Source organism: Mandrillus leucophaeus, unplaced genomic scaffold (assembly GCF_000951045.1).
Source record: "Mandrillus leucophaeus isolate KB7577 unplaced genomic scaffold, Mleu.le_1.0 Scaffold195, whole genome shotgun sequence".
Lineage (NCBI taxonomy): Eukaryota > Metazoa > Chordata > Mammalia > Primates > Cercopithecidae > Mandrillus > Mandrillus leucophaeus.
The window spans coordinates 1511250-1525568 of record NW_012101976.1 but is presented as its reverse complement, the minus strand read 5'-3'; the positions used below and the strand labels follow the sequence as shown (position 1 = coordinate 1525568).

Genomic DNA, 14319 nt, shown 5'->3' with positions numbered 1-14319 from the left:
TTACACATCCTCATGACCTGCGTGACAGGAGCCTCACTGACATGGCTCTGTCAGCCGTGGCTGGTACCCTTGTCTCCTGGCCTTGCTTAGAGTTGGGGCTCATCTGTGACGGAGTAACTGAGCCAAGGGGTGGTTTTGTGGCCACAAGAATCATCTTTATGCAGGCTCAGCATGCAGGGCCAGGACACTTATCTCCATACCAGCCTCAACCCCAAACCCAGGGCAGAGAGAAAGGGTCTTTTCAGACACATCCTCCTTCCTGCTGGGAGGCAGCCTCGCCCGCCTTCCTGTTGGCTCTCTGTCTGCTTCTCAGGTGTCCGAACAAAATAGATTGCTTTGCACCCTGCGTCAAGGTGTGTGTGCACATGTGTGCATAAGAGACAGACTGATTGGAAGGAGACGTTCTCAAAACTAATGGCTCCCATGTCACTGGGCGTTTATTGCTGAGAGCAACTTGCAATATTTTCAACTGTCTTTAAGTGAATTTCCAGCTTTTCTCTTAAAAACTAGGTGTTATCCTACAAGTATGCTGGGATAAGCTGCCCTGGCAGTCTTCATACATTTATTGTGTAGCCCCAGAGAAGGACGCAGAAGACTTTTACTGGAGGAAGCTGGAGCTGCCTGTTCCAGAGGCAGGGGGTGTGTGCCATCAGCTGTCCACCCTTAACAGTGGGGGTGAGGAACCTCAGGCCCTTTCATTTCTGCCTTGAGAGTGCTCTCTCCCTAGGGAAAAACCAGCCCAAACTGGCTTAAGCAACAAAGCAAATTCCCTGGGTCCTGTATTGGGGATGGCTGAAGGTGGCTGCTGCTTCAGGTATGGCTGGATCCAGGAGCTTAATGTCCTCAGGCCTCTCAACTGCACCCAGGCCTCTTGACTCTGCATCTCTTTGCATGCTGACCTCATTCTTTCTTCCACCTGGCGGGAAAGATGGCTGCCAGCAGCTCTGAGCCTATAACTTCAGGATTCACACTCTCTAAGGGACGCTCTTCCGTCTCAAATCTCATGGAAGGCTCTGATTGGCCCAGCTTGAGTCACATGCTCATTCCTGTGGGCCACACTGGCGAGGAACTAGGGTCCTGTGGTTGACATTCCCTCCAGAAGCAGCAGCAGGATTGCGGAGGGCCAGTCCCCCAATGGACAAGAGAAGCTGGACTACAGAACCAGCAGGCATCTATGGTGGCATCTGCTACGGCCGGCGCTCCTCCCATGTGGAGGTCTCGGGGACCCACCTTCAAGCATCATCAAGGTCATTCTTCTTGCCTTTGGGAGGCCTGGAATTAAACATAATCCAAGGAAGGGATTGCCAAGCTTTTGGCTTTTGAATTTCCCCTGAGCCAAAGGCTGGAAGTGCCTTGGCTTGGGCTTCTTACATCGTTAGTTTATTAATCCATTGTGACCAGGACAGAAGCAACCCGCAGACAGCATGACTGTTGGTGTTTGGGCACCTGGGTCTTGAATTTAGGCCAGGACTCAAACCCCAGCCTTCCTTTCACTAGCTGTGTAACCTTGACCAGGTGACTTAACCTCTCTGTGCCTCAGTTTCCTCATCTGTAAAGTGGGGATAGCAGTGCCTACCTCAATAGGTTGTAGTGGGAAGAAATGAGGGAGTAGCTGTAAAGCTTTTAGCACAGCTCCCAGAACACAGAAAGCGCTCCATTGATGTCAGTGGTCATTCTGATCACTTAATGCTTCTCGTCCAAAGACTCCAGTTTTCTTCCTGAGGTTGCCTGTCACTGTTTTTCATGATTGCACCCAGAGAAAAGTAGATGTCAAGAACTATTGCCCTCTGAGTTGGGTGTGCAGTCTTTCTCTTTTAGAAACCACTTGTGTGGGCTGGGCGCGGTGGCTCGTGTCTATAATCCCAGCACTTTGGGAGGCGGAGGCCGGCAGATCGCTTGAGTGCAGGAGTTCAAGACCAGCCTGGGCAACATAGTGAGACCCTGTCTCTACAAAAAATTAAAAAATGAGCCAGGTGTGGTGGTGCGCACCTATCGTCTCAGCTGCTTAGGAGGCTGAGGCAGAAGGATTGCTTGGAGGTCAAGGCTGGAGTGAGCCATGATCCCACCACTATACTCCATCCTGGGTGACAAAGCAAGACCCTGTCTTGAAAAAAAAAAAAAAAAGAAAAGAAAGAATCTGCTTGTGTTTTCTGGGCAAATCCACTCATCTGAAGGAGTGTATTCTGAGTGGTATTTCCCTTGGCGGTGAGAAAATGTTTTTTTCCAGAGGTTGCAAATGGAGAGTTTGAGATTCTTTTTTTCTACCCTGCACTCTCTGGAATTCCCCCTCCCCACTGTAAAATTAATTGTCCACTGAGAATAGTGTAATTCTTTTCAACAAAGTCTCTTTGAGCCGGTGAAACACGATGGCTTTTTTTGTTTGCCTGATCATTTGCTCCAACCAGCAGCGTTAAACGTTTTCCATTTGGATAAGCTTGCAGCGTCAGCTTCCTGAGACCCGGGAGCTTTCCCCGGGGCTCGTTCAAGAATTTTCCAGCTGTTGTTTAAAAGACTTTAGAGCGAGCTTGTTCAGCCTGTGGCCTGCGGGCTGCATGCGGCCCCGGACTGCGTTGAATGTACCCCAGCACCAGTTCGTAAACTTTCTTGGAGCGTTCAGTGTTTGTGTGTGTGTGTGTCTTTGTCTTTTCAGCTCATCAGCTATCATTAGTGTATTTTATGTGTGGCCCAAGACAATTCTTCTTGTTCCAGTGTGGCCCGGGGAAGCCAAAAGATTGGACACCCTTGCTTTACAGCATTTGAAACAGGAGTGACATCACCCCCAAGGGGCTGCATATCTGTTTAATACAGGTATAACTGCATATTATATATATTGTATGCATATGTAATAGATTGGATAGCATGTCCCCAAATTCACGTCCACCTAGAACCTTAGAATGTGACCTCATTTGGAAATAAGGTTTTTGCAGATATAATTAGTTAAGGATCTCAAGATTGGTTATTGGGCGATGTGAAGGAGGATTACAATTTTTATCAATTTTTATATATAAAGCAGAAATATACTGTATCAGTTTCCTAGGGTCACTGTGACAAATTATCACACGCTTCTTAGCTTAAAACAACAGGAATGTTCTGGAGGCTGCAAGTCCGGAGTCAACGTGGAGGCAGGGCCCTGCTCCCTCTGAAGGCTGTAGGGGAGGACCCTTCCTTGCCTCTTCCAGTGTCTAGTGGCACCTCGTGGCTTGTGGTCGCATCACTCCAGTCTCTGCCTCCATCATCATATGGCCTTCTTCTCTCTCTGTGTTTCCTCTTCTTGTAGGGACACCAGTCATTGGATTTAGGACCCATCCTAAGTCCAGTGTAACATCTTGAGATCCTTAACTAATTACACCTGCAAAGGCTCTTATTTCCTATTTCCAAGCGAGGTCACATTTTAAGGTTCTAGATGGACATGAATTTTGGGGCATGCGACTCAACTTACTATGTATGCATACAATAGATAACCAGATACACAGTTATATCTGCATTAAACAGATGTGAAAATCTCTGGGGCCCACCCAGCACTGCTGGAATTTTACCGGCCAGGTACCCAGGTGAAAGTGAGGGCCCTGGCGTCCATCTCTCCTGGGCTACTCTGCCCTCTCGCTGGGGTTTTACCAAAGTGCCAGACCTCGTGTCCTGGAGAGCTGGCATCCCAAGACAGCCACAATCCTGACGTCAGAAGGGTGTGATGGGCCCTGTCCAGGGTGCCACCTGTCCTTCCCATGAGCTTTCTCAGGGCACGGAGAGTGGAGCTGGCTGCCACACAGATCCTGGGACTCTGAAAAGTCTTCCTCGTTTTGGAGCTGGTGGCTGGGGTTGTCACTTGTGAGAGCAGAGCAGGTGTGGTGTTTTGTGTGATGGCGTGAGGGTCATCTGTCCACCCAGCTTCTGCTCCCCAGCCCTGCCCAGCACAGCTCATCAGGGGAGAGGAGGCAGCTCGCACTTGCGTGTGTTCATTGGCGGTGACTCTTCCGTGGATTTCTCTGGAACTGTGGGTGGCGGGTTTCAAAGGAACAGCCAGCTGACTCGTGGGTGCGGCGGGTGAGAAAGAACAGCCCTGTGGGGGAAGACGGAGCTCCGGAGGGTGGGCGGGAGCTGGGATCAGGCCTGAGCTGCGGGGCCCTGCTAACACCTGTCTCAGCCACAGCGCTTCCCTGGAGACCTCCTGGGGCCTGGACCCAGAGCAGGCCAAACATGCCCATGGCTCCCTGTGGCCCAGAGGCTGTCTCTGGGATCAGTTCTTCAGGGATCAGGTCACAGACCCCTGGGACCTCTGCGGAGCCAGGCTGGACGCAAGCAGCTGCCGTGGGAGCTGCGGCAGGGCCTGGGAGGAAGGGAGCCAGGGCCTTCAGGGATGTCAGAGGCTGTGGCTGCCAACTTCTCCCGTTCACTTCCCTGCCTCCCTTGGTGCTCAGCCCCACACAAGGCATTTTGGAGGCATATGGGTTCCCAAAAATCACATTTTTTTTTGAGACAGGGTCTCACTCTGTCACCCATGTTGGAGTGCGGTGGCGCGATCATGGTTCACTGTAGCCTCAACCTCCTGGGCTCAAGCAACCCTCCCACCTCAGCCTCAAGTAGCTGGAACCACAGGTGTGCGCCACCGTGCCTAATTTTTGTATTTTTGTAGTGGCGGGGCCATGTTGCCCAAGCTGGCAAAAAGCACAGTTTGAAACCTCTGAGCCAGAATTTGATTTTTCAGACACAGACTCCTCGGAGAATCCCGTGAAAACTCAGGACACACACGAATGGCGTTCGCTGTGGGACCCCAAAGAGTCTTTGAAAGCCCACCCACTGACAGCAGGACGAGAACCTTTTTGGGGTCTTTCTGAACACTAAAGTTCTGTGCAGAGCACCCCAGCAGCTGAGACGTGTCACCATGGCGACGGCCCAGCGCGTGGAACTCTCAGGGTTCCCAGTTGGGCTGCAGAGTCTTCAGTCTGCAGTCCAAGACTTCTGGGCCTGTGCCTGGGGGTCTTGGGTCACTACTGTGGGTGGGGGAGGGGACCCTTGCGTTGCTGGGATCGGAGCAGGGGAGACCCTTGCACTGCCAGGATTGGAGCTCATGCATCCCCAGCCAGCTCGCCTGCAGCTTGATGACTTTAGCTCTTGTATATTTGTGTCCCCACCACCACCATAGGTAGGTACTGGAATCTCAGACACTTCTGCCTCCTGCTCCATGTCCTATCCGAGGTCTGCAGTCCAAAATCTAAATGCCTGAGCCCCCAAATGTGCCTCTCCTGTAACAAGTGTCACACGTTTTGGGTTGCAGGAGACCCCAAAACCCAATACAAATTGCCTCAAGCAAAAAATGGGAATTTATGGGTTCATGTAATTGGCAAGTCCAAGAATGATCTCACTTCAGGTACAGCTGGATCCAGGCGTTCAAATCATGTCTCCTCCCCCACCCTGAGTTTAGTCCTTTTCCACACCGGCTCACCTGCTCCATCTCTTGGTTCCGATCAGGTCTTCTCCACATTGGAGAAGAGTTGGTTTCCACTCCTCCTCCTTGTGGCCCACCTTGGGCACACCTTGTGCCTCCCTTGTGTCTAACCTGGGAAGTTAGTCCCAGCAGAGAGACTTTCTTCTTTCATCTGCAGCAGAAGCTCCAGGGTGGACTCTGACTGGCTGACCCGGGGCCATTGCCTAACTCTGGACCCATCTCTGAGGCCCACCTGCAACTTGGGGTGAGAAGACAGTGCCACCCAAACTACCTGGATGGAGAATGGGGGAGAGGTACTACCCCGAAAGCAACACGCTAGAGGCTCACAGCCAGGACTCCTGGGTTTTGGGGTCTCCGGCAACCCCAAACGTGTGACACTTGTACTATTATAGGAGAGGCACATTTTGGGGCTCACGCATTTAAATTTTGGACTGCAGACCTTAGATAGGACACGGAGCAGGAGGCAGAAGTGGCCACCTCCCTGGGCACTCTCATTACCATGGAAGACTTCATGTTGCAAGATGCTGCAACTTTCCCATAGCTCCCTGTGGTTGCCAGGGCACGCTCGGTCTCTGGGTAGGGCAGGCTGGCACTGCCAGGGAGTCAACCCCCAGGAGCAGCCCTCAACCAATGATGAATGGGTGTTGGCTAATATGCCAGCTTCCTCGCCCTTGAAAGGTACAACCGAGACCTGTTCTCCCAACTCTCCCAGAGGCCCCCAGCAGGATTGAGCCCCTGTTGCCCACAGTATAGACCTACTCACTCCTGCACCCTGCGCAGGCTGCCTTCCCTCCCTGTCCTCTACCAGTGCTTCCTGGGGCCACCTCCCCAATAAACTACTTGCTTTCACCTCCTTGTCTTAGTTTCTGGGTCTGGGGAATCCCAGCCTAAGACAGGACTGTTGCTAGAAGACAGACTGGATGTTGGGCAGGCAAAGAAAATCAATATCACGATGACAAATGAAAAAGAAATTAGAGGCCGTACGTGGTGGCTCAAGCCTGTAATCCCAGCACTTTGGGAGGCCGAGATGGGTGGATCACGAGGTCAGGAGATCGAGACCATCCTGGCTAACACGGTGAAACCCCGTCTCTGCTAAAAAAATACAAAAAAATCTAGCCGGGCGTGGTGGCGGCTACTCGGGAGGCTGAGGCAGGAGAATGGCGTAAACCCGGGAGGCGGAGCTTGCAGTGAGCTGAGATCCGGCCACTGCACTCCAGCCTGGGCGACAGAGCGAGACTCCGTCTCAAAAAAAAAAAAAAAAGAAAAAAAAAGAAATTAGAGGCTCACGCCTGTTACCAGCACTTTGGTAGGCCCAGGCGGGTGGATCACTTGAGGCCAAGAGTTCGAGACCAGCCTGGCCAACGTGGCAAAACCCTGCCTCAACTGAAAATACAAAAATTAGCCAGGCATGGTGGTGCATGCCTGAAATTCCAGCACTCGGGAGGCTGAGACTTCAGAAACGCTTAGAACCCAGGAGGTGGAGCTTGCAGTGAGCCGAGGTTGCACCACTGCACTCTAGCCTGGGGGACAGAGTAAGACTCTGTCTAAAAAAAAAAAAAAATTCCAGGGGCCACAGGACTCACACCACTCAGCATGTTTGTCACCTGACCTGGGACCCCTCTAGCCTGCTGTGACAGGCCCTCTTCAGGTACTGCTGCCTCTGGGCCTAGATTCCACTGGATTCCAGTGCACAGTAATGTCTTTTTTCCAACTCAGCTGCCGGCACAACAGAGGACAGAGATGTTCCCTCAGAGGTCATGGTTCTCAGGCTAAGGGTCATTTCAGGATGGCCATCACGGCCATCACGGTGGCCATGGCCTCAGACTGAAAGTGATCCCTGTAGATTCCAGGATCTGCAGCCAGGCTTGGGAGCTGCTCTTCGGAATACGCCTCAGTGACTAAGGTACCTGACTTTGCAGCTCCTCCTAAAGAGGCAGAGCCCGTTTCCCTTCCCCCTGAATCTGGGCTGGCCTGGTGACTTGTGCAAGTGCCCACCGGAGCTGCCAGATCTTTAAAGAGAAACCAGCAATCTGGAATTTTTGTTAATCTCTGGATGTGTTTTTTTTTTTGAGATGGAGTCTCGCTCTATCGCCCAGGCTGGAGTGCAGTAAGGTGTGATCTTGGCTCACTGCAACCTCCACCTCCCGGGTTCAAGCAATTCTCCTGCCTCAGCCTCCTGAGTAACTGGGACTACAGGATCCCACCACCAAGCCTCATTTTTGTATTTTTAGTAGAGACGGGGTTTTGCCATGTTGGCCAGGCTGGTCTTGAACTCCCGACCTCAGCTGATCCACCCGCCTCCGCCTCCCAAAGTGCTGAGATGACACGCGTGAGCCACTGCACCCGGCCCTTATTTATTTCTAAACCTTTTGACTTTTAAACGTGGGTAACTAATTTGAATTCTATAAAAATACTGTGAGGGAAAACTAAGCCCTGGTCATTCAAAGTATGGTCGGGGGCTGGGCGCGGTGGGAGGAAAAGGCAGGAGGTTCACTTGAGGCCAGGAGCCTGGGCAACACAGTGAGACCCCTTCTCCACAAAAGATTTTTAAAAATTAGCTGGGCGTGGTGGCATGTGCCTATAGTCCTAGCTACTTGAGGCTGAGGTGGGAGAATCACTTGAGCCCAGGAGGTCAAGGTTGCAGTGAGCCGAGATAGTGCCATTACACTCCAGCCAGGGCAACAGAGCGAGATCCCGTTTCTAAGAAAGACAAGTGTGGTCTGGGGACCTGAAGCATCAGCATCACCTGCAAGCTTGTTGGAAATGCAGAGTTGCTTGCCTCACCCCAGGCCCAAATCTGCATTTTAACAAGATCTCCTCGTGACCTGTGCATATTAAAGTTTGAAAAGCACTGTATTAAACAAGCAGGGAACAGGACTTGGCTCCGGGACACCGCTGTGACCTGTTTCGGGATAAGCTACACCTGCTAAGCCCTAGCAGCGCCCTGAAGTCCATGATTCAGAATCCAGACACCACCTGGTGGCTCCTTTTATTATATCAATTTATTCAAGTGATTAAAAAAACTTTTGGCAGCAGGATGACAAAATAGGTCTGTAAACATGATTTCATCCCCCGCCCTTCTTCCAAGCAGTTTCCTATGACAGGAAATCGAATTCTAGTTGGCAAATCCTGTGATGAGGTCTGTAGGAAAGGGGTCCTGTGTCACAGCGGGGAAGGCAGACTCGCCCGTTTAACCCGCCCCAGCCAGGGGTGCTGGCCGGGATGTGCTGTTTTGTCACGATGTGGTCACCGGGCTTGGTTCATTGGCAGCCCCTTCCCCAGGAGGTGGGAGACTCTTTGGCAGTGCAGCAGCCCTCCCGGGGACACAGGCTTCTCGGCAGCAGACACAGGCAGGCAGGAAGCAGCCGGCTGAGTCTTTCCAGGGAGCGCGGTATTGCTAGGGTCACAGGTGCCCTGGCAGGTGGCCAGGTGAGGGGCTGAGGCACAAGTGCTATCAGGAACTTGGCTGCCCCACAGGGGCTGAGGACACCCAGATGGTCCACGCCAGTGGCCTTGAAATTTCCCCTGCAGAAGCCAGACGATGGGGAAACAAGCTTTCGGGACGTGCCACCCGGGGCAGCTGGAGTCTTCAGTCCTTGAAGGGGTTGTGGGCGCCCCCTGGCTGCTCCTTCTCTACGGCCAGAAGCTCCCCGTTCATCTCCTGCAGCGGGTGGTATGCATAGTCCCCACGCAGGCGCCGGTTCCTCTCTGCTCTGGACAGGAGCAAGGACAGGTTCGCGGCGATGCTGAGCAGCAGGAGGAAGGCCAGCGCCAGGGTGAGGGCTAGCCAGGTGGTCCTGCAGACAGGAGAGAAGCCCCAAGTGGGGGACTGCTGCGTGGACTCGGGGCTGCGGGAGCACTGGAGGGGCTTCCCTTACCCAGTAGAGACAGCACTCAATCAGGTGCCTCCAGGGACCACACAGGGAATGTTTTGAGCAAAACGGACTAGGTGGGGATGGGGCAACATTTAAGACATGTGTAGGGTACAGCAGAGGCAGTCATGACATGCAGTGCAGGTCCGTGCTACCCCATCTCCTGATTTTATTTTTTTGAGGTGGAGTCTCATTCTGTCACCCAGGCTGGAGCGTAGTGGTGCCATCTCGGCTCACTGCAAGCTCCGCCTCCCGGGTTCAAACGATTCCCCTGCCTGAGCCTCCGGAGCAGCTAGGACTACAGGCTCGAATGACCATGCCCGGCTAATTTTCATACTTTTAGTAGAGACCAGGTTTCACCATGTTGGCCAGGCTGGTCTTGAACTCCTGACCTCAAGTGATCTACCCGCCTCGGCCTCCCAAAGTGCTAGGATTACAGGTGTGAGCCACTACGCCTGGCCTCATATTTTAAGAGAAGCCACTAAAAAAGTTTTTAAGGCTGGGTGTGGTGCTCACGCCTGCAATCCCAGCACTTTGGGAGGCTGAGGTGGGTGGATCACTTGAGGTCTGGAGTTCAAGACCAGCCTGGCCAACATGGTGAAATCCCGTCTCTACTAAAAATATGAAAATTAGCTGCGCACCTGTAATTCCAGCTACTCAGGAGACTGAGGCAGGAGAATCGCCTGAACCCAGGAGGCAGAGGTTACGGTGAGCTGAGATCACACCATTGCACTCCAGCCTGGGTGACAGAGTCAGACTTCTTTTCAAAAAAAAAAAAAAAGTTTAAAAACAAGTGTATGTTACTGCTTTTCAGATGCTGCTAATATATTTAAAATTTTTAAAAATTGTGTAAGCCAAATAAAACACAACTGGAGGCTGGGCATGGGGGCTGGGAGGCCAAGGTGAGAGGATCACCTGAGCCCAGGACTGTGCACCTCGTCTGTGCAACACAGTGAGATCCTATCTCTAAAAAACAGTAAAAAATAAAATTAGCTGGGTGTGGGGGTATGTGCCTGTTGTCCTAGCTACTTGGGAAGCTGAGGCGGGAGGATCGCAGTGAGCTGACTGCACCACAGCACTTCTGCCTGGGTGACAGAATGAGGAAACCCCCTGCCCCCACCCTGGGATCTCATCTAGCCCCGTTTGCATTCTGAGCTCCACGGCGGATGCTGACAATAGAGGCTGGGCACTCAGAGGCCCTGGGCTCTGCTCCAGGGTCCCCAAAGCAGACAGTGGGGAGAGCTGGTTCCCCTTCCTCTAAGGCAGGGAGCTGGCAGGGGACAAGGGTGGAGATGGACCACACAGGGGAAGGGTGCGGGAGAGAAGGGGGATTCCTCCCACCTTGGCCCCACCTCCCACAGAAGCACCTACCTGGTGAAAAAGGAGAGTTCTCCCGCCCTCAGGGTGGCTTCAGATGGCTGGAGACACTGCTTTACTGTAACATACCAGAGACAGGCTGAAGGGGCCGGAGCAGGAGCGTCTGCCCATACCCCCTCCCCTTGGAGGGGCAGGTACCTCCGGAGACGCTGCAGTTGCCAGTCTTGGGGTCACAGGGACAATGGTGCTCACACTCACAAGGCCTCTGGCAGCCCGGCCCGTGCCAGCCAAGGGGACACTCTAGGGAAAGGAGATGGGAGAAGGGAGGAGAGAGGACAGAGGTTGGGGCCTCCAACGTCAGAGCCTTTCTTCACAGGACAGGATACCTGCCCTGCCCCATGTGTACAGAGCTGGGCTAAAGGCGAAGCACCCCTGCCCGCCCTGGGCTAGCCCCTGAATGTGACCTTATTTGGAAGCAGAATCTCTGCAGAGGTACTTCAGTGAGGATCTCAAGAGGAGATCATCCCGGATTTAAGCTCGGCACTGGAGCCAGAGCCCAGGATCCTTGTTTTAGCCGAGCCCTTTGTGGAATGGGCTGCAGCAGCCACAGGGAATCATGCAGTGATTTGCAAGTGAGGCAGGGGCAGAAGACAAGAGGCAAGCTGTTCTCAGATCAGAAGGTGGGGACAGAGGCAGCAGAGGAGCAGTGGGGGCTGTTGGGGCCACCGTCTCCCCACCCGCCAGTGGCGTGGCAGCTCCTACCTTCACTGCAGTTGGACCCGGTCCAGCCGGCATCACAGCGGCAGCCAGCTGCCGAGATAAGACGGGGGAGGCCAGGTGAGGGCCCAGGGCAAGGCAGGGCCGGGCAGAGACCCCTTCCCAGAACCCCCACTCACTCTCTGTGCACAGCCCATGTTGGCTGCAGTTAGAAGGGCCACAATCCAGCTCGCCGCAGCTGGGACCCCGCCAGAAGTGCCCGGTGCACTGGCAATGCCCGTCCACGCAGGTCCCATGGCCGTGGCAGTCAGGTGGCTGGCAGCGGGGTTCGTGGACACACACCACGGTGGACACTTGGCGGGGACAGCGCCACATGTTGTCCTGGCTGTAGAGGGATATGATGTGTGAGGAGAGGCCACGCCCAGACGGCCCTTCAACTCCCTCCAGAGCAGCCCCCACCGCCCCTCTCTCCATTCTCGTCTGTCTGCCTCCCTACCTATGAGATGGGGTCTATCTATTTATTTCTGAGATGAGGTATTGCGATCCTTCCACCTGAACCTTCTGAGCAGCTGTAACCATAAGATGTGCACCATCACGCCCAGCTAACCTTTTTTATTCTTTGTAGAGATGGGGTCTCGCTATGTTGCCCAGGCTGGTCTTGAACTCTTGGGCTCAAGTGATCCTCCCACCTCGGCCTCCCAAAGCACTGGGATTCCAGGCGAGAGCCCCTGTGCCCGGCCCCTCTCCAGCCTTTTATAGGTTCCTCTGCTTCCTACAATCCCTCCCAGCCCTGGGCCTTTCACACATGGTGCCCTCTGCCCTGAAGGGTCTCCCACCCCCACCCCGCTACCACCTCCTTCAAATCTCAGTTCTTATTCTGTTATCGTCAGGGAGGTCTTTGTTGGCCGACTGACCCCTGTTCCTAGGCTGGGGTAGTATTGGCATCCTGGGGGAGGGACTGTAGCAATTTCTGCTTGCTCTTGAACCCCCAGAGCCTGGCACACAGCAGGCACTCAATATTGGCTGAATGAGACAGGCTGGGGCAGACCTGGACTTCAGCCCTCATGATGGCGGCTTTCATGTGCTTACCAGTGATCTGACGGGTAACTGGCCAAGGTCCCATTGAGCACGAAGGTGGCAGAGCCACCCCCATCCAGGTTGATGGCGTTGACCACGTCCTGTTTCAGCAGGAACTCCGCCATTTCCCACAGGTTGATGCTGCGGCACAAAGTGGCACTGTTCAGGCTCAGCGCCCACCATCGTTTCCGATTTAACTCCTTTTCCTTCCGCGGTGCGCAGCGGCACGCCCACGGTGCAGGCACAGTTCTAAGCGGCCCCCATCCTCAAGCATGTCTTGTCCTAGCTCCCAGAGGCTGTGAACATGTGAGATCACACCCATGCCTGTGCTGTTACATGGCATAGGCATCCTTAAGGGAGGGGAAATGGCCTGGAGGATCTGGGTGGGGCCCTTGGAATCACAGGAGCCCTTCAACACAGAGAACCTTCTCTGGCTGGTGGCAGAAAAGGAAGTGAGATTTGAAATACGAGGGGATGAGACGGTGGGCTGGACAACTGGGGGAGGGGACACATGTGGGAAGGAACCTGGGCAGCTTGAAGGAGCTGAGGCCCCAGACTGCGGCCAGCAGGGAAACTAAGACCTGAGTCCCACAACTGAGGGGACGTGGATTCTGCCAATAACCTAAACAAGAGGATTTTTTCCAGATCAGAGAGCCCTGCCTGACCAGCATCTTGGTTTTGTCCATGGAATACCCTGAACATAGAACATTCCAAGTTGACCAGCCTGGCCAACATGATAAAATCCTGTGTCTACTAAAAATATAAAAATTAGCCAGGTGCAGTGACTCACGTCTGCAATTCCAGCACTTTGGAAGGCTGAGGTAGATGGATCACCTTAGGTCAGGAGTTCGAGACCAGCCTGGCCAACATGATGAAACCCCCATCTCTACTGAAAATATAAAAATTAGCCGGGCGTGGTGGTGGGTGCCTGTAATCCCAGCTACTCGGGAGGCTGAGGTGGGAGGATCACCTGAACCCGAGAGGTAGAGGTTGCAGTGAGCTGAGACTGCACCACTGCACTCCAGCCTGGGCGACAGAGTAAGACCCTGCCTCAAAGAAACAAACAAAAGAACATTCCCTGTTGAGTGTTGCTAAATTTGTGCTAGTTACGCAGCCAGAGCAAACCAATACTCTCTCTTTATAGGGGATAGAAATGCGGCTCAGGGAGGCTGAGTGACTTGTCTGCGGCATAGGATGGCTGTGCTGGGGTTGGAACCAAGGTCTTCTCCCTGCTAACTTTGTGACCGTTTCCTTGTATCCTAACTAGGGTTCAGGAAAGGTGAGGCCTAAAGCTGGAGATGATGAGTTCTTGGACTCGGGAAAGATCTCAGGACCCTCATCCTGTGGAAGGGTAGGCGGGGGGGGCCCTGGAAGGGGGAGTCAGATAGGTGTGAACATCCCAGAAAGCAGGCAGAGTCAGAGGGCGGCTGTCATTGGGTCAACGTTCCTCCCAGCAGGACTGAGCCCCAGCCAGGGGGCCTCAGCGCCCAGGACTCACCCACGCTGCTCCGTTTGGCCGTCCGCATGAAAGAGCACCAGCTGCCCTTTCCGGTCGTGGCCAATGGCCGTCCTGGCTGATATCACATTCACAAATTTGCTAAAGGAACCTGAAGGAGAAGCAGCCTGGCTGATCACCGGCCCCTTGGGAGGCCTCCTGCTTCTTGCCTAACTCCACTTCCCACTGGTCTGAGCTACCCGCCACTTTCCTGGGAAGCACAGCAGCCTCCTGGCTCATCTCCCTGCCTCCCCTCTGCATATCCCAGTCTCCCCAGGACAGCCGGGGGGCTCTTCTTGCAGGTAAACCAAGCTATGCCAGCCTCCAGGTGAAGACCCTCTAATGCCTTCCCCTGTTCTTTTATTTATTTTTATTTTTTATTTTTTTTGAGACCAAGT

At 53.6% G+C, this 14319-nt stretch overlaps 1 protein-coding gene across 1 annotated transcript in view; it reads right to left on the bottom strand.

Annotated features, from left to right (window-relative positions):
- Positions 1 to 8403: 8403 nt before the first annotated feature.
- NAGPA (N-acetylglucosamine-1-phosphodiester alpha-N-acetylglucosaminidase) overlaps positions 8404 to 14319 on the bottom strand; it is a 17291-nt gene continuing 11375 nt past the window's right edge. The window contains exons 5-10 of the mRNA XM_011978493.1: positions 12439 to 12567; positions 11529 to 11734; positions 11395 to 11442; positions 10831 to 10932; positions 10687 to 10750; positions 8404 to 9240 (exon numbers count right to left, since the gene is read on the bottom strand). Of these exons, the coding sequence (XP_011833883.1) occupies positions 9033 to 9240; positions 10687 to 10750; positions 10831 to 10932; positions 11395 to 11442; positions 11529 to 11734; positions 12439 to 12567 (757 nt within the window). The 3' untranslated portion in view covers positions 8404 to 9032. The remainder of the gene's footprint in view (positions 9241 to 10686; positions 10751 to 10830; positions 10933 to 11394; positions 11443 to 11528; positions 11735 to 12438; positions 12568 to 14319) is intronic.